We start from the raw sequence: 27113 nt of genomic DNA, 5'->3' as shown, positions 1-27113 counted from the left end.
AATTCTCCAGGTTGGTTTGTTTGTTTGTTTGTTTTCAGCAGGCCTTGGGTAGGCAATGCTGGCCCAGATCCGTTCAGGCTCTGGCTGCTCCCAAAGCAGATCTGTGTGTCTGCATATGCGTGCACGTTTTTGCATAGGCCACCGAGGCACGTGGCTGGCCACGGCAGGGGATATGTAGGAATGGGACTTTACCCCTCTTTCTGCTCTGGCAGGGTGTCCCAGCTGTGGCACATCAGCCCCAGGCATGGAGAGGCCCCGTTGAGAGGACGAAGCCAGCTCTGAGCCTGCGCTTCCATTTCAAACACCTCCAGCATCAGCACTGCAGGAGGAAGGGGGAGCTGCTTTAGCTCCTCCTGGTTGATAATTCATTACCGCCCGTTAGCCTGGATCCATCCGGCAACAGCTACATCCTGGCACTGACGTGTTAATTTCACGGATAAAATGCTATATCGAAATGCATCATCGATACGTTCTCCCTGAACCATTTCCCAGCCGTCGCTCCCGGCTCTCAGGCACTTTGCATGCAGGAGCAGTCCAGGCAATCGGGGCGTTTTGTTCCTAATGGATGCCTGGCACCAGCTGGAGCCATCAGAGCCGCGGGATCTGTCCTCCGGCTCCCGAGAAGCACAGCAGGATCCTCCCGTGAGGGGCAGGGAGGCAGAGGGTGCGGGTTCCATCCGTGCCGCGCTCGGATGTGGAAGGGGGGAAGCAGGCTGTGTGCACACGGCTGGTTGGTCGCACACCATTTTGCAGTGATGCAGAAGCGCAGCATCCTCCCCCTCCTTCCTCTGTCTCTAAGCACCCTGACTTCTGGGTGATGCTGGCGATGGTCAGAGCGGTTGGAAATCTCCCCTCTGTGGCTGAAAAGGCAGAATGGGGATAGGACAGGTGGGCAGAGGATGTGCCGTGCTGTTGCACAGCAGGTGCTGGGGGGCTTTCGCCAGCCTGGAGCAGGCAGCGGGGAGCAGCACCTTGCAGAGACGTACCCAGGGGCAGGCTGGCTCTCATGGGGCCTGGGGCTCTCCCACCGAGGCCCCCAACCCCTCCATGGTGGCTCCACGTGAGCAGCCTTTCCCCAGCCCCAAACCTTCTCTAGCTGCCCTCAAGCACACACACTGCACGCAACCCCCATCTTCCTCTCCCCTTGGCGACGCATAGGGCTCTTCCCCACTCCTGTGGCCACCTGCTTCGACCCCCAGCACCACTTCAGGGTGCTCAGCTGGGCTAGGCTGGCCCATCCCGCCTTCTCGAGCAAGGAACAGGAGCCGGGTGGGGACGGCCACGTCCTGAGGGGCTCCCAGCACCTTCTCGTTCTCCCATCCCTGCGTCCTCGCCGCCTGCCCACGTCCCCACAACGCAGACGGGGACCCGTCGAGGCGGCGGTGAAGGTCACGGCGGGACGGCCGCCGCCCAGAGGAACCGCGCCGGTCCACCCCCCCCTCGCCACCGCCCACCGGCGAGGGGGCGGGCCGCACCGGGGCCCCGTGCGGAGCCGATTGGCTGTCGGAGGGGAGGCGGGGAGCGGCGGGGCGGCGGCTGGGCTGCAGCGGAGGGCGCGGAGCCCAGAGAGGGCGCGGCGGAGCATCCTTCGGGCACCGCGGCCCCGGTGCGGGCCGCTTCCCCCGCAGCACCCCGGCCTCCTATGGGCGGTGCCGGCGTCCCGGCCCCCACACGCCCGTCCCGCTCGGCGTTAGCATGGGCACGGTGCTCTCCCTGTCCCCCGCCGCCTCCTCGGGCAAGGGCGGCGGCGGCGGGGGGCTGCTGGCCGACAAGGCTCCGGGCAGGTTGCCGGGAAAGGGCGAGAGCCGGCTGAAGAGGCCCGGGGTGCTCATCTCGGCGCTCACCTGGAAGCGGCTGGTGGCCGCCTCGGCCAAGAAGAAGAAGAGCACGAAGAAGGTGACGCCGAAGCCCGGCGGAGGGCCCCCCCCCGGGGCCCAGCCCGACCCGCTGGTGGTGCAGCGCAACCGCGAGAACTTGCGCAAATCGCTGGGAGGGCCGTCCGAAGGAGCCAAGCAGGGCCCGCTGGCCGTGCCGGTGCCCACCGTGCCCTCGGCGCCCCAGGAGCTGCACCCCGGCTCCGGTGGGGGAAAACCGCCGCCGCCCCCCAGTAGCCGCGCCTCCGGCTCGCCGCGCCGCGTGGTTGTGCAGGCGTCCACCGGAGAGCTGCTGCGCTGCCTGGGGGACTTCGTGTGCCGCCGCTGCTACCGCCTGAAGGAGCTGAGCCCCGGCGAGCTCATCTCCTGGTTCCGCAGCGTGGACCGCTCGCTGCTGCTGCAGGGCTGGCAGGACCAGGGCTTCATCACCCCGGCCAACCTGGTGTTCGTGTACCTGCTGTGCCGGGAGGCTCTGCGGGGAGAAGACATCGGGAGCCAGGCCGAGCTGCAGGCCGCCTTCCTCACCTGCCTCTATCTCGCCTACTCCTACATGGGCAACGAGATCTCCTACCCGCTGAAGCCCTTCCTGGTGGAGGGCGACAAGGGCCGCTTCTGGGAGCGCTGCCTGGGCATCATCCAGCGCCTGAGCGCCAAGATGCTGCGAATCAACGCGGACCCGCACTACTTCACGCAACTCTTCCAGGACCTCAAGAGCGAGGGCGAGGGCGGAGACGGGTCCAAGCACTGGACGATCAGCCTGGACCGCTAGGGAGGTACCGGGCCCCCGGGGACGGAAGGGGCCGCGCACCGAGGGGCGGGGGAGGCGAAGGACTGCTGGATCCCCCCCCCCCCACCCCAATCTTCCTCGCCTTCCCCCCTTCGCGGAGACGCTGCCTGGACCCTCCCCGCTCCGGATCCGGCCGCTTCCCCACCCTCCCCCCTTCTGCCCTCCGGGACACCGAGACGGCGGCGAAGACCGGGGGAGGGGGTTGGCCTTCCGCCTGCACGACGGGGAGGGGGGGGGGGGCTGCCGAGCAGCGGAGGCTCTTGAATACGTTTCCTCTGGGGAAAAACGGAGAGAAAAACAAAACAAAAACAACAGCAACGCAGTCCGGGGGGGAGGAGGGCGTTGGGGGCTGCGGAGCCGGTGCGTGTCCCCGTGTTCCCCCCCGGCCGCGGGCAGCGCATGGCACCGCGCTGCAGGAGCTGTCCGTGGTGCTGGATCCGCCGCCGAGGCAGAGCCGAGCAGACAAAGGGCGGCGGGGAAGGAAGGGGGGGGTGGGCTCGAGCCGGGGGGGGGGGGGGGGGGATGGGGGGTCTTTGTGTCACCGGCGCTGTTCGCTGCCCGGTTATGGTCGGGGGTGGGGGGGTCCTCCAAGGGAGTGGGAGTCCCCCGGGTGTGGTGGGCCCTTCAGCTGGGTGGCCACCTGCTCATCCCTTTGTTTGAGCGGCTGGGGGGGGAGGGCGTTCCTGCTTCCTTTCCCCCAACTCCCCAAGGTGTAGCCCCCTAAGAAGGGCACCCGTGGGGTGAGCAGCGTTCCCCTTTACCCTTCTTATCCCCCTCCCCACCTCGGCTTGCTGTGGGGAATGGTGTATGTGCCAGAGGAGGCCTTGGGGGCTCGGGTGGGGTTCTGGGTTTGGGGAGGGGGGGGGGGGGTCCTCTCCTCTTGCTTTGCTTCACTGGAGAATAAAGAGGTGGCCTGGATGGGCCTGGTGCTGGCTCCCTGGACTTGCTGGGCTGTGGGGTGCAAAGGGGAGCTGGGGGGTGTCCCCTCTCCTCCCCATGGGGATGCGGGAGGTTGATTCTCAGAGGGAGCCTTCCTCCCCGTAGCTATTTGAGGGGGTCAGAATTTCCCCACTGTTTGCTGTGTCCACGCTTGGCTCCCCACGAGCAATCCTGGCCTCCTCCATTGCAGATGGAATGCCTGCTGTCTGCTGCAATGAATGTAACCAGGAGCCCACAGCTCACGTCACCTCCTATTTTATTTATTTATTTATTTATTGCCTAAAGATACCCCACCCTCCCTCCTTCCTGCCTGTGCTCTGCAGGGCCTGGCTGCTTTCTCTGGCAGCGGCAGGCTGTGGGAGCTGTATTGCTAGCTCGATTACCAGCCCTGTGCTTCTGCAGACCCCAGGGAGCAGGGTGGAGTTTCTCAGAGCTGGTTGCTATGCCTGCAGCTGCTCAGTTTTCTGGGGTTCCTCAAGCAGGATCCCATGCATGTGCCCTCCTACCAGGGTCTGCATCTAGCACTTCCAGGCTCCTGTGAGCCAGACCCTTGGGTTCTCAGCTAGGAAGAGCTGTGCTGGCTCTGCAGGTCATGGAGGGTAAGCTGGATTCCCTACCTTTGTGTGCATCAGCAGAGCTGCTAATTAGGCCCAATCTGGCTCATTCAGGCAAAGCTGTGCAGCCAGGAAGACAGCACAGATGTCCCTGTGACGGGGTCTGAGCTGGCAGGGTGCTGTGCAAAGCTTTTCTGTGCTGCGTGCACCCATTGAGACCTCTTCTGCTCCCATCCTCCTGTCCCTACTACGTGCTCTGCTCTGATCCCTTCTTTATATTGACATTTGTGTGACCTTGTGGTGGGTTGTCTGGGCCAAAATGTACTCACAACCTCATCTAACCCCAAATTTGGCTATACCCCTTTTTTGTGTTGGGGAGGGGGGCGGCTCTGACCTGCTCTGTCTCAAACTGAGCTGGAATCAGACCCATCAGAGCTCCTATGGGGCACTTGGGGGAATTCTGATGCTTCGCTACCAGTATTTTACAGAGAGGGAAACTGAGGTACAGTGCAATGGAGCAGCATGTGATGAAGCCTAGCAAGAGGGGTCTTCAGCCTCAAGGGTGCCAGCCATCTCTACCCTGAGCCGGGGCTGTTTGCAGGCCGTAGGACCCCTCCCCTGACTGCAGAGCTTCAGAGCTGCGCAAGGTGCCAGTGCTCACCGAGGTTCCCCACCCTACAGGTCCCCCTTAGGGATGCTAACAGAGTCCTTTCAGCCTCATGTCCTGGCATGTAAAATGCTTCCAGCTGCAGAGAGGCTGTGTCCTTCCCCTCCTCCCTTGTGTTTCATTGATTAAGAGTGCTGGGCCTCACTGGGGGATTTAGGAAGAGCTAATTGCAGACTGGTAATTGAAGACAGCTTGGAGTCTGTGGAAATGTCAAGGAATGGGAGACGAGCTCAGATGCTCCCATGCATTTAAATACGCATCACCAGCTCAGCCTCAGCCTTGCTGACGGGAGATGTCTGCTTTTCCCTTCCCCCAGAGCAACCTATGTGACTGCTGGGAAAACAGGGTTCAGAACAGATCCCACCTTGTTCCCACTGAGGCAGAGGTGAGACCAGCACGGGGGTGTCACTGGGGAGGGGCAGGCTGCTGGGTGCAGCCCCTTCTGAGGCTGCAGCATTTTTCTGTTGCTCGCCACTAGTGTGCAATGTGTCCCCTCCAAGCTGTGTAGTCACCAACGAAAGGGTTTTTTTTTTCTGCCTAGCACTCACAAAACGACAGCCCTGTGTGCTCCCCCAGCTCTGCTGCTCTGCTCGTGGTGCATGCTCCGTTAGCTCAGTGTGCTCATGGCAATGGCACAAGGTACAGAGGAGGGGTGCTGTGGCAGCAGCCAGCCTGGTGAGCTATGCCTCCGGATGGACAGACAGCAAGGAAAATGTGCTCTGGCTATTAAGAGCTGGCAGCGTTCCTCAGAGCTGCTCTATGGGGAGAAACCATCTCCAGCCTGTGTGGCTGGGTAGGGACCAGTGCTCTGCAGCACCCGCTGCCTTGCATCCTTGGGCTGCAATGATGGATGATGGGTAATGTGTTCCTCAAGGCAGATGGAAGTGGGATGTACCTCTCCTGCCTCTGTGGGAGCTGTCTGGATACTGGATCCACTGTGGCTCTGAATTGGTGCTGCTCCACTGAACTGGGGAGGGTTTGTGTATTCGGGTGAGGCTTGGTCACAGCTGTAGGGGGTACCTAGGGGGTCTGCTGGATGCTGCCTGCCTCCCTGTCCATGTCACCCCAGCTGCTGGCTGCAGCCAGGGGTACTCAGCTGTGTCCCAGGGCAGGACCCTGGGTTGTGGGGGGAGCGCGGGGCTGGGCTCCCTCGTCAGAAGTCCTGTATTACAGCTTAATCTGGCATTAGCGCATTAATCCAGTCCTCCCCACAGCCCAGCCTGTGCCCTCTGCAGCATCCGGCCCAAGGTCTCAGTGCTCAGCTGGGCAGGAGATGCTCTCCTTGCGTGGACACCTGGTGGGCTGGCTGGCTCCTTCCCTTCCTCCAGTTGTCTGCAGAACAGGTGCATAGAGACATCGCTTGGCCAGGCTCTTCAAAAGGTGTCCTTGGCATGCAGGATGGCTTTGGGAGCAGGGCACAGCCCTAGATGCCCAGCTCCCTGGATGGGAGCAATGCAGCCCATGCAGGGAGCAAGGCTGAGGGAAGGCTGTGTCTGGAGGGAGGATGTGAGTCAGCAGCTCAGCACAGGGGTGCTGGCAGAGCAGCTGGCATGCGGAGAGGGGAAAAGAGGTGGGAAGAGGGAGAGCAAGAGGGGGGTGAAGGGGTGGGCAGGGAGGCAGTCGTCACCTGGCTGTGCTGCCAAGACTCTTCCCAGCATGAGAAATGAGACACGTGATGATGGGGCTAAAATGGGAGAGGGGTCCTCCATCCCTTACAGAGGGGCTGAGAGGATGTGGGGCACCTGGGGAGGGGGGTTCCACATCCCATCCTTCCAAGGGCAGGGCTCAGTCCTCCCCTCTTGCTGCTTAAGCAGCAGGAAGAAAAAACAGACCAAAAAAAGAAAAAAAGATATATAGCAGAATAAAACCCTCCTCCTGCCTTTAATGACGAGGCAGCACCAACAGCTCTGAGACCACGTGCTCTGCACAGACTGAGGCCCTTTGGGACCCTGTTCCCCACCTCGTTCCTCATAGGGCACCCAGGGTTGGGGTTGCGTTTGGTAAGCAGCAGAGCAGGGGCTGCAGCTGTGTATCCCCCCCAACTGCTCTCCATCCTCGTGGACGGCTGCAGGCAGCACCCATTCTCCTCCTGCTGTGCATGAATGAAAGGAGCAGCGTGGCAGCCAAGGCAGCAGGTAAGTCTGGAATCTGCAGCATCCTGAGCCCGTGCACCCCACTGCTGGGGACGGTGCTTCCACATCACTCCTCTGGGCTGAGCACCCCCGGTCAGGGCTGGGGACGGTCCATGCCACGTGTTGGGCTCAGCCCTGCTCAGCCATTGGTAGGATTTTGCTGCAGTCTGCTCCGAACCGGTGGTTTTGGAGACAGAAGGGAGCAATGCTGTTGCTGGGCTGGGGCAGGGGGATGCAGGGTGAGGGGTGGCTCTGCTGCGTGGGGGGCAATGCTCTGGACCCCTCCGTTCAGCATCACATGGAGGATACTGCTCCCAGTGGGGTCTGGGGATGGGAGCGTTCCAGGTTGCCACGGTGACAGCACTGTATCCTCCATCACTGGAGAGTCCTGCGTGGGTACCCCACCTCCCTCCCGTCTGCCCCCCTCAGTGCATGATCCCTGCTTCTAAGGGGAATCCAAGCAAGGAGATCCTGCTGGGTGAGCTCAGAGTAGAGCCAAGCACGCCCTCAGCCTTTCACGTAGGGTGGGTGGTGTTTTCTTCCCTTCCCAGCACACCTAGGGCTCCTGTCTAGCAGGGAGCTGCCCTCATAGGGCTGGGAATGAGCGAGAAGCTGGGTTCACCTGGGCTTCCCTGCTACAGATGCTGGCAGAGGGACAGGAGTAGAATGGTGGCGAGGAGCTACTAGTGACCCACATCCCTTAATCTCTGTCCTGCCCCTGCGTCATGCCTCTTCCTAAGCCTTGACGCCCGCTCCCCTGATGAGAACACATACCCCTGCCCTGGCTATGATGAAGCCAGCTGTGTCCAGCTGCCCCTCCCTATCATTTACCTTAGTGAGGCCAAAATTGAAGTGGGGGGAAGGGGGGGGGGGGGTCGGTCTCCAGCATGAGTGCTTGTTGCTTCTGGCATGGAGGGAGCTTCTCTTCTTCCCCCTATTCACATCCTTGGGCCAGCGTATGCAGGGCTCAGGGACAGCAGAGGAAGGTTCCCCCTTGACAACACCCCTCTGTTCTAGGCATGGGGTCCCTGCATCACACTCCCAAGCCCCCCCCACCCCCTCAGTGCAGCCTGAGCCCTCCCTGGAAGATGTGCTGCCGTCAGATCCCCTCTCTTAAGCTGATTAGAGCAGAGAGGATGTGGCTGAGCAGATGCCAGCAGGACCAGGAGAGTGACTGGACCCTGGAGGAATGCAGAGAGGGCAGCACAGAGCCATCCCTCCTGTGTATGCTGTGACCTGGGGGGAACAGGGAAAAGGGCTGGGGGCTGGCCACTCCCCCATGTACTTGCATGACATCAATCTGGACTCAGGCCTGGCTCTGTGAACACTGCAACCTGCACAGAGACCACTTATGGCACTGAGGACCCCCAAGCTTAGCTTCCCCTCACCTGCAGCTGCCCCAGAGGGGTGTCTCAAGAAACCAGTTGTTCCCCCTATCTCTTGGAGGTAAGAGCCAGAGCTGGTGCTTGAGGAAAGGAAGGAGTGCAGGATGAGGCAGGATGGCTGCATTCCAGCCCCCCAGCGCTCTGGCTTCAGATGGGGGGGGGGGATTCTGCTGGCTAGTGCCCCCTGCTGCAGCCCCCTGCACACACAAGCAGACGCAGCTCACAGCACCTCTCCATTTTATTGAAGACAAATCCCTCCCCGGCTGGCAGAGCCCAGCACCTCTCCATCGGCTGGGCCAAAGTCCTGCTCTGGAGGGTGGGGGCACTTCCTTGGACACCAGGCCTCCCCCTCGGTGCCCTGGGCTCCCAGCATTGCTGTTGCTCCTGCTTTACCCAGCCTCGTTCCCTGGAAGTAAGGATGAAGGCAGGGAGCAAGGAGCTGCAAGGAGGATCCCTCCACCCTTGGGCAAGGCTTTCTGGGGTCTCCAGCTCCTGCCCCCTCTCTATGGGGAGATGGGAGGGCTGGAGGCTGAGCTGAGCATGAGGGGGTTTTGTGGGGTGGGGCACGGTTTCTCCTCCCATTCACCTCCACTTTAGGCATCCCTGTGCATTCCCTCAGGGAAGATCCCTCCTCAACCTAAATGTAGCTAAGATGCCTTCTGCCCTCCAACCGCCCATGCCAGGGAATCACCGCTCTCCAAACCTCACCAGGGGCAGCTGGAGCAGGGCAGCGTCCCACCCCCCACCCTTCCCCACCAAGCTCCCCAACCCCACACCAACGGGATGGATCTGCCAAGCCTTAATGGTAGTGGTTGTTCATGTTGTTGAGGTGGGAGGCTGCCATGGCGCTGAACGGGGCCGAGGGCTGGAGGCTGTGCCCGGGGTAGAGAGACGGGCTGGAGCCGGGCCAGTAGGAGAAACCAGCCGGCGTCACCCCAGAGGTCATGAGGTTGAGTTTGGAGATGCCCGAGAAGGGCAGCGGGGCCAAATTGCCCTGGAATTTGTAGAGGGTGTGATCAGGGGCAGCCGGTTGGCAGACCTGCGCCAGCCCGTGGAAGTCGAACTTGTAGGCGTAGCGCTTGCCGTGCACTTTGGTCATGATGTTCTTGTCGTAGTAGTAGCGCAGCGCCCGGCTCAGCTTGTCGTAATTCATGTTGGGCTTGCTCTTCCGCTCGCCCCAGCGCCGCGCCACCTCGTCGGGGTCGATCAGCTTGAACTCGCCGTTGGTGCCCTCCCAGGCGATGCAGTTGAGGTTGGCCCGATCTGAGAGCAGCTCCAGCAGGAATTGCCACAGCTGGATCTGCCCGCTGCCTGCCCCAGAGAGGTCAGAGCTCCCGGTCAGAGCAGGGGGAGCAGGAAATGTCCCAACCACCCTCACCGCTGCCTTGCCGTCCCTTCCCATGTCCCAGCGGGTACCTGCTTGTTGGATACTCAGCTCCGATGTTTTTGCGTAGTACCTAGACCCATCCCAGCACCACATTTCTCACTTGCACTGCGCCCCAAAATGGGGCTGGAGCCATAGCAGAGCCCTGCCCATCTCCAGGGACAGAGATCCCTGCAGGGCGAGTGATGTCATGGTGCAACGGCGCTTTGAGCTGAACCCTGGCAGATGAAAGGAGAGACCAGAGCACCGAGCACAGGGTAGGACAAACTGTGGTTTTGTCAAGTACAAACATTCCTTGTTTCCAGGTGAAAACTGTCCTCTCTGAGGACATTGCACCTCCAGGCTGCACCGAAGATGCCCAAGATGCCCCCATGCCAGGCTGGATGCCGGTGCCCAAAAGAGCCTGGCACACCTGGGTGTGCCCACAGTGAGGCAGCTGCACTGAAGCCAGTACAGAAAGAATCCCAGAGCCCTGGGAAGATGAGCAGGGACAGCCACCATGCAGACCCACACCCCATTTCCCCCACTCTCACACCCATGCAGTTCCCCCTGCGTATTTCTGCTCCCATCCCCAGATCCAGGGAGCAGCCATTCCTCTTCTACCCTTGTCCATCAGACCCCACTCAGACATCCTGACCCAAGCAAGTGAGCCCAGGTTTTTCCAAGGCTGTGCCTTTGGCACAAGCTATCCCACACCTCTGCTCTCTGCACTCCTTTGTGTTCCTCCTTCCCCCGCAGCCTGGCACTCACACGGCACACACGGTGGCTCTGGCTCAGCCCTGCAGACAGCCATAGCCCAGCGCAGGGGCTGTGATATTCCAGCCACCTCTGCCATCAGCAGCAGAACAAAATGGGGGATTTCTCATCCCCATGACGCATTCACAGTCCTCACCCCATCCCCACAGCCCTCTCTGCAGCCTTCCATGCAAGGCTGATGCGTGAACCCCATGGTGTACCCCACCCCACACAAGCAGCCAGGTAGGGTGGCAGGGCTTCATCCTTTCTCTGCACCTCCGCAAGGAAACTTCCAGTGACCCCAAAAGGTCCCTCCTCACGCAGTGCGGTGTGCAGAGCACAGCTGTGCAGAGTCCGCAATGCAGAGGCAAAATGACACCCCCAGCCCCAGCTTTACTGACTTCCTACCCCTCCAAACCGTGACATCCATCCCCTTGCCGGGTGGGTAAAACATGTCCCAAACACTTGGTGCCCACCCCACATCAGCCCTATGTCCAGTGTGCTCTGGGGCTGCTCCCCTGCATCCCTGGATGGCTTTTCCCAAAGGATGGGTGGACCCCATGAGATCCATCCTCTCCTGGTCATCCCGCGCCCTGGCCCCAGCAGCTCCCTCCCTGCTGGTTCCCTCGTTTCCCCACTGCCAGAATGGGCTCCACACACCCATCGGGTGTCCCCAGAACACTGTGTGGACCCGAGCTGGGACTCCACGCCTGTGCACTGGGATGGCGGTTGGGAGCTCAGCTCCCAGTGAAGTAGCCCCAACCCGAGGCAGCAAGAACTAGGGCATCGTGTCCCATATGGGAAACCCCAGTGGATGGGACATGCAGAGGGGAAAGTGCCCCAGGGGTCCCTGCTGCAAGAGGGTCCCAGGGAGAGGGACGGGTTCCTGGCACACGGAGTGGGGAAAGGGTTGGGGGGTTCTTACCTTTCTGCACGCTCGGGTTGAGGGATCCCCACGCCTGGCTCTTGCCGTCTTTGAACAAAGTTTCCCCCACTGGATCTGTGGGGAAAAAGGGGTGCGGGTGCGGGGAGAGCTGCGGCCAGGCGGGACTGTGACCCCCCGGCCGCTCCCCCTCGCCCACCTCACCGCTGTGGTGAAGCCAGGAAACGCGTCCAGGAAAAAGGAAATCCGATTTCTGCCAGAGCTGGGGAAGCTTTTATATAGGAATAGAAAACCCCGCAGGCTGAGGTAGGGAGATGGGAGGGAGAGAGGGGAGAGTGAAAGAGGACAGAGTGGAAGGATGGGTGGATGGACGGAGTAGCGGAGGGATGGATGGATGGGAGTGAAGGAAGGGTGTCAGGGAGTGGGGAGAGGGAGAGAAAGAAAGAGGTGGATGGAAAGAAAGAATGGTGGGTGGGTGAATGAATGGATGGGTGGTTGGATGGAGGGGTGGGTGGTTGGATGAATAGGTGGATGAATGGGTGAACGGATGGATGGATGGATGGGTGGATGGAGGGAGGAAGGGAAGGGAAGATGAGAGGCAGATGGAGGGGCAGCTAATGGGTAAGAGAGGGAAAATGGGCTGATGGAAGGGATGGTGGATAGGCAGGGGACAGAAAGAGGGATGGGTGGGTGGGGTGGGTGGATGGATGGAAGGATGGGTTGGAACGATGAGCTGGAAGGACAGAAGGGTGGCCGGATGGATGGAAGGGCAGCGGAAAGGCGGGTGAGGGAAGGATGGAAGAAAGGAAGGAAGGAAGCAAGGAAGGAAGGAAGGAGGGAAGGAAGGAAGGAGGGAAAGAAGGAAGGAAGGAGGGAAGGAAGGAAGGAAAAAAGGAAGGAAGAAAGGAAGGGTGTGCAGGTGTGAAAGGCTGCAAGAGCAGAAAGGACGGTGCGTGGGGAAGGCAGGGTGGGTGCCGCAGGGGCCAGGGCAGGGCGGGGGCCGGGGTGCTCTGTGTTGCAGGGGGGTCCGCCCGTACCTGGCAGGTACATGTTGAGCAGCAGTGGCACCGCTCCGGCGCCGTGTCTCATGGCAGCTGTGGGGGCGGCCCGCGGGCTGCATGTTTTAATATTCCTGCCCCTATTATTATTATTATTATTCCACTTTATCAGGGAGCAGCTGATGGCGAATAAATGGCAGCGGGACGGGCAGGGGACGGGCAGGGGCCGAGGGAGGCGGGGAGGAGGGGGAGTTTCCAGGCAACTCGCAGGGGCTCGGGGCCCCGGCTCCAGCAATTTCCTCCGCTGTAATTAAAGCGGGCGCTGTCCCCCCCCCAACCCCCACCCCCCCCCAACCCAGCCCGCTATCGGGCCCGCATCAGACTTTAATCACGGCCGCGGGTTTCTATGGAGAGAGGCTCGGGCCGCTTCCTGCCTCTTCCGCCTCCTTAACTCTTCGCAAACACGGCGCTGCCATCCCGGCTGCGAGCGGGGCTCGGACACTGCCTGGAGACCGCCGGGCCACGGCTCCCCCCCCCCCGGGCTCCCCTCGCTGCGCACTGCCGTGCCCCTGCATCACCCCGCTCGGCATCGCCCGCCGCCCCGTGCCCCTGTTCTGCCCTCCCCGGCACCCCGCGCCCCCGCGGTGTGGGTAAGCGGGGTCCCACCCCTCCCCCCACTTGGGATCCCTGTGCAATTGGAGGGGTCCCAGAGCCCCGGGGAGGATGAACTCGGTGCCAGGCACTCGTGGCACCGGGATGTGGCTCGGCTCTGGCACCCCCCCCCACCCCCGGTGCCGTTCTGCAGTCCCCGCCGCACGGATCCGTTCCCATCTTCAATAGGGTCTGTGCAACTGGGGGGGCTCCGTGCACCCACCCACACCTGCACGGCCGTGTCTCCGTCAGCCTGTGGGAGGCTCTGCTGGCTGCTGAATGCCGGAGCTGATACCGCCCAGTTTGGCACTGGGAGAGAGGCGCTCCAGGTGCCTTCAATCTCTGCAAGCATTGCGAAGACGGGAGGGCGATTCAGGGAGAGGAGGGAAAGGGCTTAAAGAGGGGAAGGAGCTGGGGCAGCCTCGATCCCAAAGGGCTCCTCTGGGCAGATCGGCCCCACCACCCACAGGTGCTGCATCCAAGTGCCACCTCTGTCCCCACGGCCAAGAGTGGACCTTCCTTTCCCAACAGACCCAGGGGTGCTGCTGTCCATCCTGCCCCAGCGTTGCACAGCCATCGAGCGAGCTGCTCATCTGCCGCAACCTCTCCTCTGCTGTTCCACTGATGTCTATTAAAGCTCTCACTCTGGACTCAGCAGCGTTTCTTCATCATGAGGTGTGAATCCAATGGAAACCAGGATGTGTTGGTGCCAGATCTGTGGTTCTTATTCGTACCGCAGTCCAAACGTGCCATTTAGGAGGAGACACCACAGCCCAGCCATGCAGCCCGTGGGGAGGGTGGGCATAGGCTGGGACATCCTACGGCTGGTGGCCAATAGCTCCTCCTGGCTGGGGGGTGCCCAAAGCACAGGCTGAAATGGGGGTTCCGTGGGTTCTCAGACAGCCCCCACCCTCCACCCTCATTGCCCACCTCCATCAGTGACAAGAGCGTTGCCCCCCACACAACCCACCAAACTCCTCCAGCCCCAGGGGGCCACTGGGATGCAACAGCCCTTAAAAAGTGCCTCCATCCCCAAACGCCTTTGGTTGTTCCCCCAGCCCACCACAGCCCCTCTGCCTGCCCTGGAGCTTCTCCACAGCCTCCCAGACTTGCTTTCGCTGCCTGAGTCACTGCAACACACCGCAGGCAACGGAAAACAAGCCCGGGACACAGCAGGGTGGGGGGAAGAGCCATGAGCCCCTCTCTCCTGGCAGCTTCCCTGGTGGCGAAGATCCTGCAGCCATGATCACATAGGGCATATGGCAGGCAGCGTTAGTGCTGTGGGAGCTGGAGGCGTGGGGGGAGGCAGAAGGGATGGGGGAAGATAGCAAGTGTGGGGCTGCAGGTGTGATGGAACTGGAGAAAACTGAGGGGTGAGGGGGGGCAGGGGGAGTGGGGTGCCAGGGTTTGGGGAGCTCTACGGCCATGGGGAAGCCAAGGGATGGCGGGTTTTGGGGACTCAAGAGGCACTTCCCAAGTTTGTGGTGGAGCAGGGACAAAGGAGAGCTGGGACAGACCCATGGGATGAGGAGGAATACAGGGGATGGGGCCCAAGTTCAGGGGGCAATCCGGGGACAGGGGATCAAGCCTGGAGGAGATAAGGGCTCGGGTCCATAGGGTTCCTGGTGAGTGGTCTGGGACCCCTGGAGCACCCCACTGGCAACAGCAGATGGCTCACCCCCGCCCCCAGTCCAGCAATCTCACCCCTTCAGGTTAGGGCAGAGCAGCCCCCACATCTTCCGTGACCCCGCAGTTCCCCCTAATACAGCCCTGCGGGTCGGTGCCCAGGAGGTCTTCACCTGCAGGCGGGCGGCGTGGAACAGAGCGGCGAGCTGACGTGGCCTTGGGCTCCCTGCAGCCCTGCCGCTGTGCAGGAATGTGTTTGTGCAGGGGGAGAGGCCGGGCGGCCGTGGGGCCGTGGTGGGGTGGGGACAAAAGAGGGCTGGGAGAGGCTCAGCGGGGACGCCCTGCAGCATGGCACTGGGAGGCTGCATGGGTGCAGGGGGTATTTGCACGGGTCACACTGCCGTGGAACGAGAGGAGAGTGGAGTTGTAAGGTTTGTATGTGCGCACTCGGGTGCAAGATCGTGTTCAGTGCACGTGTGCACACACATAGAGCCCAGGGCTGGGCCTTTTGGGTGCAGGGTTTGCACACAGACAGGCGCGGCCCCATTCTAGACACCCCCACCGGTCCCCCAGCCCCAAGGCTGGCTGCGCTGGAGACCCAGCAACCACTGCCCCACCTTCCCGAGGCTTTGCAGCGGACGTTCCACAGGCAGGGAGCACCTCAGCATGCCCCCCAAGCAAGGAGAACCTCGGCGTGCCCCCCAGGAGAGCTGGGGGTGCTGGAGCAGGATGCAGGAGGGTAAAGAGGCTGAGAAAGGGTGCAGGAGGAGGAGGCAGGGTGAGGCTCGCGCTGTGCCCAGGCGGAGCCGGAGCCGGATGCTGGCACGGATGTGCTGGCGTGGCCAAACTTGGGGGGGTGAGGGGGAGGAATGGGAAACCCCACCCAGCACTCAGGGCTGGGTGATGCTGGGGAACAGTGGGGCTGAGGCAGCAGCCTTGCCCCATGGCAGAGCGGAGAGGGGAGCACTCGTTTTTTGACAAATGCCTTTATTTGCTACCAGGTACAGGTCTATGGCACGGCAGCCCGCAGGCTGCGAGGGCGCGCGCTTCGCCCCCGCTCAGTGCTGGATGCGGCGGATGGATTGGATCTGGTTGGTGTGGGCCTGGCTGCTGTATTCGCTGTACTTCTTGAACTCGCCGTTCTGTCTGTCCCGCTCCAGCACGTACTGGTAGCCCCGGTATCCTGGGTACTGGTATGCCACCCACCTGCAGGGACACCTCTGACTCAGAGCCCAAACCCCTGCTTCCCATCCTCTCCTCCTGTTGGCCCCGTGGTGAGCGTGGCACAGATTTCCAAGGGAAGGATTGCCCTACGTTTTGGGGTCCCCTAACCTCTGGGCTGGAAGCGTCCCATAACACCCATTGTGTGCCTCTGCCACCCCCAGGCGGTTGGACTCACGCTCCAGCGTTCACTTTGATGGATGCCACCTCCTTGTTGCCCCAGCCCATGGCCTGCAGAGAGGGGTAGTCGTCACTCAGCTCGAACTTGTGCCCCTGGAAGTTCTCCGCCTCGTACAGGATGGCCTTGCTGTCATTGTGGTTCTGTGGGATGAGTGGGCTGGGGTCAGCAGCCAGCATGGGAAGGGGATGTGCCATGGGGGGGGCATGCCCAACTTTGGTGCAGGGCTGTGAGCCGTGAAGTATCCTTCAGCCTCACCGGGGCTGACCGGAGGATGCTGCTCTGATGTCCCCGTGGTTCCCATGCACAGCATCCTCACCCTCCCTGAGGCTGCAGGGCAAGGTGGGCTGCTGGAGTTGCCCCTCCATCTGTGTGGGGCTCAGTTGGATGCTGGGCACCGAGGGGTTAATATCTGGGACACGGTGATGCGGCACCGTCCCCCCCCCTCCATGCCCAACCCCCATGCACATCCATCTGCACCGCGGAGCGGTCCTGCCAGCGAGGAGCGATCTTATCGCGTCCTCTTTATTAAAGCCCGAGCATATCTGCCTGGTGATTATTAAAAGTTGGGGGGGGGCGCACGGAGGCACAGACGTGCCGGCACTGCGAGCACCCGCAGCCCCGCGATGGAGTGATAGCGGCTGCGGCTGTGCTGGGGCTGGGTACTGGCAGGGAGGGGTTGAACCTCACTCCTGAGCATCTCCCTGGGTCTGCTCCCCTCCCCCAAGCTAATGGGACAAGTCCTGGGGTCCCCGGTCTGGGGGTGACTCTGCAGTGCACAGAGCGGGAGTCGGGGCAGCGTCTGGGGCTAAATATGAGTCCAAATGCACACCTCAGGATGCCTGCAGGGAGGTGAGAGTCACCCCTCCGTCCCACATCCCCACGTAACCCACCCACCTATCCGTCCCACGCCCACCCTCCATCCCTGCAGTCCCTTGCTGGCCCGAACGTCCGTCCCCATAACTCACCGCACACTTGACGGGTCGGAAGGAGAGGAGGTGCTCGGTGCGGTACCCACTGTTCCCACTCCAGGCCTCCCACCGTGGATAGTCGCCCTTCTCCAGGATGAACTGCTGCCCCTGGTACTCGGGGTACTCAAAGCCCACCCAGCTGTGGGAGAGGAGGGGGTACTCAGGGTGCAGGTCCTCGCCAGCATCAAACATCCCTTCTGCAGGCAGAGCCTCTCCCCACCAACACCTCGGCTTTGCAGGGCTTCTCTCCCTGCTTTGCAGATGGGGAAACTGAGGCACCAACCACGCAAGGGAGGCAGAGGGAGGACCTGGGTGTCGCATCTCTCAGGCAGCCCCTGGGAAAGGGATGGTGGGGAGGGCTCTGGGGGGCACTTACGGGCCAGACTCCACCTTGATGGAGCGGATCTTGCGGAAGCCGCGCTCCATGATGCTGGGGCACTCCATGAGGAACTCACAGCGCTTGCCCTGGAAGCTCTCCTCTTCCCACACCGTGATCTTGTATTGCCCCAGAGTGTCCATGGCTTCGCTGGTCATGCGGGGAGCTCAGCTGTGGGCAGAGCCCCGGTGTCACCCGGGTGTCACCCCATCCCGTGTCACCGGCCCCTTCCAGGCTGGTCAGGGGACACCTCCCATCCCTTTCCCTTACAGCTGCGGGGTCTCTGGGGACCTCAAGACCCCTCCAGTTGCAATGCCCTCTCTCTCCGTGTGATATGCCCATTGTGTGGGGCTGCCCCCAAGCCCCTTGCCCTGCCTGCTGAGGGGTCTGGGTACCTGCCGGACCCGTGTGGGGTGGCACATCTCTCGCAAGGATGACCCCCACGCCCTCCTGCGGTCTATACGTGGGGGCTTCACGCGAGGGGCGAAGGCAGCAGCGGTGCATTGGGGTTCGGGGGCTCACAGCCTGGTACTTACTTGGTCGCAGGGCACAGAGGCGAAAGTGGTGGTGCCGGTGCTGCCTTTCCCCAGCCCTATATAGGCGGGAGGCGAAGCGGGGCTGTGCCGGGGGGCCCATGCGCTGTGTCAGCGGGGGGGCCGGGGCACCCACCGGGCAGGCTCCTGCTGTCCATTCCACTCAGGCAGTGTGGCGAGAGCGGCCCCCCCGCGCCCCCCGCCGCCGACAATGAAAACGCTGGGCTGTGTTTGCACAGGGGCTCAGGGCACAATGGGCAAAGGGCCTGACGCGTCGCTTTGCTTTCTGCCCCCGGACAATGTCCCCGCTTGGCCTGGGGATTAGGGGCACTGCCTTTCCCAGGGCACCCGCAGCCCGTGCCAGGGATGGTGGCGGCGGGCAGAAGCGGCGCTGGCGTGGCCGCGGCTCAGACATCTGGGGAGGTGGGCAGCACCCCCAGCCCATGTCCCCGCAGCGCTTCACGCTCTTCGCTTGCAACGGCCCCAGTCTGGCAAAGGGCCTCCCGTGCTGGGAGAGGCTGGATGAGGCCAACACGGGGGCCCCGTTCCTGCGGCATCCCTGCCTCTCGGGGCAAGAAGTGGGGGCTGAGGGGTGACAGCACCCAGAGAGCCTTTCGTGTTCCCCTCCGCGTCCCCCTCCGTGCAGCTCCGTCCCGCAGTGCGGAGCCCCCGCGGATCCCCGTTGTCCCCTGCGGCCGCCTCGTGGAGCGTGGACAGCGTTGTCCCCGTCGCGCCGTGCCGATGCCTCCAGGTCCCAGCAGAGGGTGCAGCCTGGCAGCGCTTGGAGCCGGCTCCAGCCCAGCGACAGCGCTATACGGCAGTCCTTCTTTCGGGTGCATAAAGCACTGCTGACTCTATGCAGGGCACGGCGGGGTGACACCGTCCCACTTGCTCAGGGTGGCCTGGGGACATCCCTCGAAGTGTCTGAGCATGGCTTTGGGCAGCCCCATCACCGTGCGTCAGGATGCAGAGCAGAGGCGTGGAGCACTGACTGTTTGGGATGGAGTGGGATGAGATGGGATCGTAGAACAGCCTGGGGCTATGGAGTGCTGTGGGGTATATGATGGAGTCCCTGCCCCCGCGCTGGAGTGTATGGAATGCAGGCTGAACATCCTATGTGGGATGGGGTGTGCGGGGTAATGGATGTTGTGCTGTAGGATCTGTTAAGCGCTGATGTGATGTTATGGACATGTAGCCCTAACAGGAAGCCTGGTGCAAGCCCTGGGACAAAAGCACCCAGGGGGAGGAGGAGGGAACTGGGGAGAAACTGACCCCTAGGGAGGGGCTGTGCCACATCCCTGCTTCTCTGCCCCCTCCCGCATCCCTGCACACCGGGGCAGCCGTATGTGAGCCCCAGATGGGAACAGCAGATTGAGGGGGTCCCCACGCTCAGACCCCTTCCCCATTGCACCCCAGGGCGCTGACACTGCCTGCTTCCCCCCAGGCATCTCCAGTGGCCCTAGGCAGTCCCTGCCACCAGCATCCCCACGTGTCGTTTGGTCACCTGCAACATCTACTGGGATGGGGACACGGGAGGAGGGGGCAGGCGGGGGAAGGCAGTGAGCCTGCTCAAGGGCAGCTGCTAATATTGGTTCTGCGAGCTGCTGAACACTCGCCCAGGGTCTGCTGCATAGGCTAATTTAATAAGGGCCCCGTGTCCCTCCCGGCTCATCCTGTTCCCTGCAGGAGCAAAACAGATCAGGTTTCTCCAGACCAGCCCCAGCACGGGGTCGCACCCCCGCTGTGCTCCCCATCCGTGTGGGCACAGCCTATGCCCTGTGTCGGCTGCCTGCCGAGGGAGGGGACGTGGCTCTGCCTGGGTATCTGCCACATCTGGTGCACATCTGGGGCTCACGGCAGCACGCTGCCTTTCCCACCGTTATTTTAAGCACCGGGGCTGGTGGACCAGGACAGTCCCCCCAGGCTCCCCTCACCCCAGCACTACTGGGGGCTGCGCTGTCACCCGTGGGGCTGGAGGTCCAGGACCGGGGCTGGGAGGGAGCAGATGGAGCTGGTGCCAGCCCCTGTTTGCCTTTCTCCCAGTTGCCTGGCGCTCTGTTTGTTCTAGAGATGGCTTCCTGCTGCCAGGGCTGAAACAGGTGGCTTTTATTTGCAGGGACTGGCTGATGAGATCAGGGGCAACGTATCATCTGCCCACCCAGCCTCCCTGCTCCCTTTTCCTCGTTTTTTTCCCACAGACTCATTTCTCTGGGAAGGATGCACGTAACGCCCTGCTGTCCTCAAGAATCTCCCTGAACAAGGAGGATGGGTAAACCCCAACCGAGGTCCAAAGACACCCAGACCCCATAGCTGAGCCTCATTATGCCTCAGTGCCACTTGTCGCCTCTCTGCTCCTTGCTGGCTGTGGATGGTGCCTGCACAGGCACACACCTGGCTGGCCAACGGGTGTTGCAGGCTCCCCTGCCAGCAGGAGCCCTCACACACACGTGTTCCCTGCACAGCCATCCTGCTCCCTGCCCACAGCCGGAAACATGGCAAGCAGTCTGGCAGATGTTGCTGGGATTAGCTCCCACACGCAGCTCGCAGGCACACTGCCCCAAGGTATTGGGGTCCCCGGAGTGCTGCCAGGTTGTGCTGCTCCCTGTGTATGCCCCAGCTCCTCCGCAGTGCTCTGCGTGTGGAATGGGCCTTGGGGTGAGCACACAAAGGGAGATGGACCCCAATAGCAAGGGTGCACCTGGTGCTGGGGATGGACCCCAATAGCAGGGGTGCAGCTGGCTGTGCCCGTTGCGGGGGGTGTCCAGTCACCCTGGAGCCTTGCTGGGTCCCCATGCTGCTGCAGGAGCCGTGGCCTCACCTGCCTGCTCCCCGCTGTTCCCATGGGGACTAATCCCACCTGAAGGTCAGGGAGGCTCCGCCAGCTGCTCTCCTCCTGCCTGTGGATTACAGCCTGGGTGTGAGCAGGTGGCAAGTGCTGCATCTCCGCACCAGCTCTGCCCTATGGTAGCATGACAACGACCAACAGGTGAGCTCCAAAAGGGTGACAGGTCCCTCCCAGCCTCAGACCTATCCCACCCTGCTTGTGTGGGGATGCCATGGGGCAGGAGAGCCGGTGGTCCTCAGGTCCAGAGCCTGACCTGAAGCAGAGCCTATCAACCTCCTTCCCACTGCCCCGTATGTCCCCAGCCTGGAACGCTCAGGGCTCCCCATAGCTACATGTCCTGGAGGAATGTGCTGGTTCACTTAGTGCCCACCTCAGGTCACTAACCCAACCTCAGGGACACAACAGCCTCAGCGTCCTTAGCCCAACCCTTGTGCCAACTGGTTGGTACCCGCAGCACTGCCAGCTCAGGGGCATGGTGACCTTCATGGGCCAGGGAGCCCCTGCTCAGCCCCAGTGTCTCCTCCAGGCATGGCAGAACCAGTCAGCCCCGATGGCTCTGTACAAAGCAACAGGTCCTTGGGCTGTCCCCCTTTGTCTCGCTGGCATGCAGAGGGCAGCAGCCAGCTGCCACATCCTTCAGCAAAGTGGTGCCCGCCCTGGGATGGCACAAAGCATCCGGGCTGGGCAGGATACGTTGTGTGCTGGCAGCACCCCATGGGGAGACAGCAGCAGCGCACACCCACGTCTGCATGCTGTGCACTTGAAGCAGTGAGCGTGGCAGGGGAATCACCAGGCCCACAGCTTTAGGTGAGTAAGAATGCATCCACACGCACTGAGCTGTGCATACGCTCATACATATGCAAACGCACATGAATGTATATATGCACGCACACCTGAATGCAAACACACCTGTATGCAAATGCACGCTGGGGCACACATTGCTCCCCAGTGCTCCCCCTGCACCCTGCCCTCCCCATGCAAATTGGCCTCGTGCAGAGCTGCACCATGCAAATCCCCAGCACAGGGCCCCGAGAGCCCAGCGTGATGCAAATGGGGCTGTGGCACAGTGGTGGTGACACCAGGGCCTTGTGCTTTGTCCCCTGCCAGCCTGATTCACCACTGCTGGCTTGGGCATGGAGCTGGGCACAGAGCACGAGCAGTTTGAGCTGCTTTATTCACCCAGAGCCAAGGTGACAGCACAGAGGCCAGATCCCTGCTCCGTGGGGCTCAGGGAGCAGCTCATCCCAGGGCTCATCTGGGTGCTGCTCCTGCTGATGCTGCAGGTGTCCCTTTTTCCCACTAGCACACGTGCACAAGGTCTGCCTCCAGCTCTTGCTGGGACAGAACCAAGGGCTTTTTGTAGCAGCTGAGCTACCTGCAGAGTGTAAGGAGGGTCTCATAGGCTCAAATAGCCCCAGGCTGTGCTACTGGGGCACGTGTCCCTATGGTACATGGAGACACCCGGGTGAGCATCTCCAGTGCCTGCAGTGCCCCACTGTGCCAGATAGCATCTGCACCAGGAGACATGTGCAGCGGCTGGAGCATGCAGGCAGCAGGGTCTGGCTTTGCTCAGCACCATTAATCACACTCTGTTTGATCCTGAGTTGGGTGGCTGCGAGGGGCTGTGCGCATCAGGGCGTGTGTTGTGCTTTCTTGGCTTTTCAACTTGGCCATGGTTGGCAGCAGCAGACAGAGCGCAGGGTTGCAGGGCTGTGCTGGTCAGGCTCTGTGCGGTGTGACACACTGTGTGTGGCTGTCCCCAAGGCCAGGGTGGGCACTTGGCTCCAGGGGGGCTCTTTGCTCTGTGCTTTTGGTTCTTCCCTGCACCACGTGCTGGAAACTTTCCAAGCTCACTCAGGTAACCCAGTATGTGCCTTTGCTCCATCCAGTGCAGGGATGTAGCTGACCTGTGCTGGGGCACGGAGCTCTGAGCCCATATGCATAGGGATGGGGGAAGCAGCAGGATTCATGGCATTTCTGAGCACTCAATTGCTCCTGTTCCCGCCAGAGCTGCACAGGTACAGCTCTGAGGTCTGCTTTTGCCGTTTTCCCAGGCTCCCTCACTGTCCCATCTCCCATCTCTCCAGGACTCTGTACTGTCTGAATGAGGCAAGGAGCAGCCCTGGGCTCTGTGCTGGTTTGGAGCAGAAATCCCAGTTCCCCCCCGAGACCCTTCCGCAACACACGGCCAGAGGGACTGCAGCAGCAGCAGCACCGTGTGCAGACACGTAGGCAGGAAAAAGATGCAACCGCTCAGTCCTCCGCTCTGCTCCTGCTGTCTTTCCCCATCTCCAGCAGCGGCTTTGCTCAGTGCCAGCAGACTGCTGAGACCTACCTGGAGCTGCACCTGACTGCCGCAGGGCAGCCAGCCCTGTGCCTGTGTGCCACAGTGCCACGGGCACACGTACTGCGTGTCCTGCATGTCACCACCTGCAATGCTGAGTGCCATCAGTGTCCTGCACACGTGCATGGTCCCATGCACGCGTGCGGCTTGCGCCTTCCATGTGCTGATGGCTTTGTGCAAGCTCCATTCGCGGCTTGAACGCCGTGCACGTGTGCAAGCGAGGACTGTGTGTCGTGTGCACATGTCCCATGTGCGCTCATCGTGCTACGCGTGCTGCAAACCAGCCCGTGTATCCTACACAGGTATTGCCCGCCAGGAGTGCACTTCTGGTGGGCTGCAGGTGCCCGTGTGCGGCTGGCACGGCGCGTGTGCTTGCAGACAGGCTGGACCTGCCTAACGCGAGCCGAACGAACAAAACGTTCAGGTCAGGTCTTGCACGTGGGGCTCGACGCCAGGCAAGTGCAGAGTCGCTCCGGGCGGGGAGGTTCTGTGCTGCGAGCTGCAGGGTGCCCCTTCCCCATCCTTCCTCCCCGGCCACGTCCCTGTAGGCTGGGAGCTGGTGTGTCCTCACTGCGGCCGCTGCTCGGGGGTAAAGTCCAAGAGGTGGATGGATGCTTGACATCTGCTGCCTGGGAAAGCCAAACAGAGCGGGGTGGGTTAAGCTGGCACCGGAGGGTGGGGAGGGACGGTGGAAAACCAGAAAGAAAGAAAAAAGAAAGGAAGAAAGTAAAGGGAGGAGGGGAGGGGGTCAGAAAGGAACGGAAAACACAGGTGGGAGAGAAGAGATGAGTTAAGGGACAGCCAGGACAGTGCCTCTGAGCCCATCTCCTCCCTTTGGGGGGTTCCTCTGGGCTCGTCCCCTGCCGTCTCCAACAGAACCCCATGCCCAGCAGCTGCTCCTACCAGGCAGGCAGCGCCCGGCCCAGTGCTGGGCTGCAGCTCCTCACCTGGCTCCGGTGACACGCTGGCAGCTCTCAGGTGAGCGGCTCCTCCTTCCCCCGCTGGCTCGCAAGCAGAAAATGAGGGTGACGCCGGCAGGATGGGGCTTTTATAGCCCTGATAAAAATAGCGCTGCTGGCCGTCGGTCGGGGGGCTGGAGAGATGGGGCTGAGCAGAGACAGGCGAGAGGGCTGGGCTGGCCGTGGCGAGCCTTCTCCCGGCACACCTGTCACGGCTCTGTGTTTGCTCAGAGCAAATATTGACCCAGGGAAGGCAGGCTGGGCAAGGGAGGCGATTAGCCCACCTCGATTAGAGGCAGAGCAGGTCTCTATGCAAACTCTCCAGGGCTGCCTTTGTTAATGGGAGCCTGATGGGCTGATAGGAGCCAGGAGCCTGGGTGCTGGGGCGGGCGGTGGGGAGGAGGAGGTGTGGGGGGGGAGAGGAGGAGACATTCATTAACCTGCACTGGAACAACACCAGCTGTCACTTTTCCACCCACCTGCCCTGCTCACTTTGCAGCCGGGGGTGAGGGGAGTGCAGGCTGGCAGAGCGGGGAGGGGGGGCAGGGGAAGGTGTGGGGGTACCCTGCCCTGGGATGGGGTGATACACAATGCGTGTACAGGAGGCAGAGCTCAGCAGTAACACCTCTGCTCGCTCTCTCTGGCAGCCAGCCCTCGAGGTACAGCGCTGGGAACAGGATGTGTTTCATTCCCTCCCCGTGCACATGCCTTACCCCGGGGTCACTCCATCCCAGAGCTGCACCAGCTTCTGCATCCATCCAGCCTGCACGGCATCCCCAGTGGGGAACCCGCGCTGATATCCCCGCATAGAGCCCACAGGAGCCAGGAGCAGCTTAGGTGTGCTCTCCGGCCCCAGCAGCCTCTGCTGATCTCACCCTGAGCCAGCAGGAGCCAGGACAGCTCTGGGTTTCTCTGGCAGCTCCCTGGATAGCAGAGCATGAAGTGCAACTGCGGTGAAAGGAGAAGCTCCATTGTGCGGGTGCACTGGGCTGTTTGTATGTGCAGATGGGAGCATTTGTGGGTGCTGCTTTAACCCCCACGACAGACACCCACAGATACCCTGTCTCCTGGCAGCGTGTTAGAGACCACCACCGTTGCCCTTTACGTAGTGAGAGTTTACTTGCAGGTTGCAGTAAATGGATTCCCACATGTAAGTGGATAGCAGCAGATCCCTATCAGCCGCTGCCATCCAGCTCTTCATCCTTGGAGCCTTGACCCTGGCAGCCAGATTTGAAGGTAGGGCTCTGTCCATCCCTCCTACCGTGGGCTGTGATCCCACAGGTTGCCAGAGCAGCCCTCTGCCCAGCCCTGTGCCCGGCCCAGCCTGGCACGGCCAGGAGCTGGAGGAATTCCAGAGCACCAGCACTGGTGGCCCTCACCCCTTTCCCAATAGTCTTGCCAGAAAAGGAAATGCAGAACCATCACTGCCCTGGCTATGATGCTAAGAGGCGAGGCAATGCTCCCTGTCCTCCTGACACCGTATGGAGCTTGTTTGCTTCTGCTGCCTTGGTGTGGGAAAGGCAGCAGGCAGGGTTCCCACCGGAGTCAGAGTGGCCGGCTTACCTGGCAGCTTCTCTCTTGTCCCACAGGAGCCACCTTTGGTTCCTGACCTGACCCCACCGTGGACCGAAAAGTCCCCATTGCCAAACATCAAAGCTGAGCCAGCAAAGCCCGATATCTCAAACATGTGAGAGCAGAGGTGAAGGGTCCCTACTCTGCTCTGCCAAGTGCTGTGGGAATCAGAGGATCATTAGAGTTGGAAAAGACCTCTGCGATCTCAAGCCCAGCTGTCTACCAGTCACCACCGTGCCCACTTTTCCCTCTGGCTGTGCAGGCTGCTCACAGCAGGACCTGCCCAGGTTCCTAATGCTCAGTGTTAGGGGCGGTGGGCACAGGAGGCTGTTGCCCAGCACTGTCCCTGTCTGGGCATGGGGTCACGCGAGGTGGGATTCAGGCGAATGGGATAACCGTGCCTGGCAGGCACCATAGCAGGGAAGACCAAGAGCAGCTTTGTTCCCCTCCCTTTATCTCCCAGACAAAGGCACGATTCAGCAGGTGTTAAATGGGATTCAGGATAGCTTCTGTCGCCCACTTGCCCCGAGGCCATCCCACCCTTCCCAGGACGAGCAGCCAAGAAGAAAAGGGCTGTTGTGCGCTGCACAAACTGCCTACCAATGGAGCACTCCCGATAACCGGGGAGCCCATCGTTTGCCAAACTTTCCCTCTGACCACATCCTTGCAGGCAGCCTGGCAGCCAGCCCCAGCATCCCAGCCACGGGGAGCACACAGCCGTCTCCCACCCACTGCAAAGGGAAGAGGCATTTCTCCTGCAGCTGTGTAGGCAGCTCCCAGACCTCATCATCACGCAGCGGGCCTGGGGACGGATGCAGTCACCCACCCCATCCCCACTGCTCCGGGCAGCACCGGCGCTCCGCAGGCAGCTGGATCCCATCTGCTTCAGGAGGACGGTGAGATTGCTGCCCACGCTGCCCATTTGGGAAGCCGGCATGGGACCCGTATTAAGAAGATCCCGGTGAGGGGCCTGGACCTTGTGGCAGATTCACCACAAACGGATCGAACAGCTGCTGCTGCCTTGCTGGGGAGCAGGGACGTGGCACCCAGCCCCTGCTCGGCCCCGGCCCGGAAAACAGAGAAGCTGCCGTGGGAGATCTGGCACCCAGCGTGCTGGGGAGGGAGGAGGAGGCGCGCTCTCTGAGCTGGCAGCGCAGCATCTCCGACAACGGGAACAGCTTGGCCCTGGGGCTCGGTACGCGTTACGCACGCGGGGCTCCTGCAGCGAGCAGAGCTCCGGGAGAGCTGCAGCACCCCCGGGCACAGCCGGCATCTGCTTTCTGCCAATCAGGGCTGAAGCAGCCCGCAGTGCGTGCCTTTCCTGGGGGCTGCGAGGGGAGAAGCAGCGGCTCCCGTCCTGCGCCGGCACCGGGGGCTTTCTGAGAACTAACAGTGCCACCTCCCGGCTGTGACAAAGCGACACGTGGGAAGGGACGGTCACGGCCGTACGGGAAGCCGAAGCTCGGCGGCACCCAGTGAGAACCTCGTAGATTTATAAG

The 27113-nt window shown here is 61.9% G+C and overlaps 3 protein-coding genes and 2 non-coding genes across 11 annotated transcripts; 1 reads left to right on the top strand and 4 right to left on the bottom strand.

The window, feature by feature from the left end:
- Positions 1-1543: 1543 nt before the first annotated feature.
- Positions 1544-8471, top strand: CDK5R2 (cyclin dependent kinase 5 regulatory subunit 2). Its single transcript, XM_003641647.6, has one exon. It carries the CDS (start codon positions 1696-1698, stop codon positions 2641-2643), a length of 948 nt encoding a protein of 315 aa, XP_003641695.2. The 5' UTR covers positions 1544-1695; the 3' UTR covers positions 2644-8471.
- An 87-nt stretch (positions 8472-8558) lies between these two features.
- On the bottom strand, positions 8559-14859 carry FEV (FEV, ETS transcription factor). Of its 5 annotated transcripts, none has more exons than XM_040703851.2 (4): positions 14694-14859; positions 11383-11457; positions 9755-9940; positions 8559-9649 (listed from the first exon to the last, which is right to left on the bottom strand). In XM_040703851.2, exons 3-4 carry the CDS (start codon positions 9816-9818, stop codon positions 9138-9140), a joined length of 576 nt encoding a protein of 191 aa, XP_040559785.1. In that variant the 5' UTR covers positions 9819-9940; positions 11383-11457; positions 14694-14859; the 3' UTR covers positions 8559-9137. The 5 variants fall into 5 exon arrangements, with proteins under 5 accessions (XP_040559785.1, XP_003641694.3, XP_046800069.1 ...); XM_003641646.6 differs by lacking the exon at positions 9755-9940 and adding an exon at positions 12378-13837 and having other exon boundaries at positions 14789-14859; XM_046944113.1 differs by having other exon boundaries at positions 14789-14859.
- On the bottom strand, positions 14083-14170 carry MIR1788 (microRNA 1788). Its single transcript, NR_035289.1, has one exon. It is a non-coding gene; the product is annotated as a microRNA 1788 (primary transcript).
- A 727-nt stretch (positions 14860-15586) lies between the features above and the next one.
- Positions 15587-23348, bottom strand: CRYBA2 (crystallin beta A2). 3 transcript variants are annotated; one of them, XM_046943370.1, is made up of 5 exons: positions 20752-23348; positions 17362-17532; positions 16983-17124; positions 16015-16157; positions 15587-15821 (listed from the first exon to the last, which is right to left on the bottom strand). In XM_046943370.1, exons 2-5 carry the CDS (start codon positions 17517-17519, stop codon positions 15674-15676), a joined length of 591 nt encoding a protein of 196 aa, XP_046799326.1. In that variant the 5' UTR covers positions 17520-17532; positions 20752-23348; the 3' UTR covers positions 15587-15673.
- A 126-nt stretch (positions 23349-23474) lies between these two features.
- Positions 23475-23539, bottom strand: MIR375 (microRNA 375). Its single transcript, NR_031552.1, has one exon. It is a non-coding gene; the product is annotated as a microRNA 375 (primary transcript).
- Between the last annotated feature and the right edge of the window lie 3574 nt (positions 23540-27113).

Source organism: Gallus gallus, chromosome 7 (genome assembly GCF_016699485.2).
Source record: "Gallus gallus isolate bGalGal1 chromosome 7, bGalGal1.mat.broiler.GRCg7b, whole genome shotgun sequence".
Lineage (NCBI taxonomy): Eukaryota > Metazoa > Chordata > Aves > Galliformes > Phasianidae > Gallus > Gallus gallus.
The sequence above is the reverse complement of the archived record's forward strand: the minus strand, read 5'-3'. Positions and strand labels throughout refer to the sequence as shown.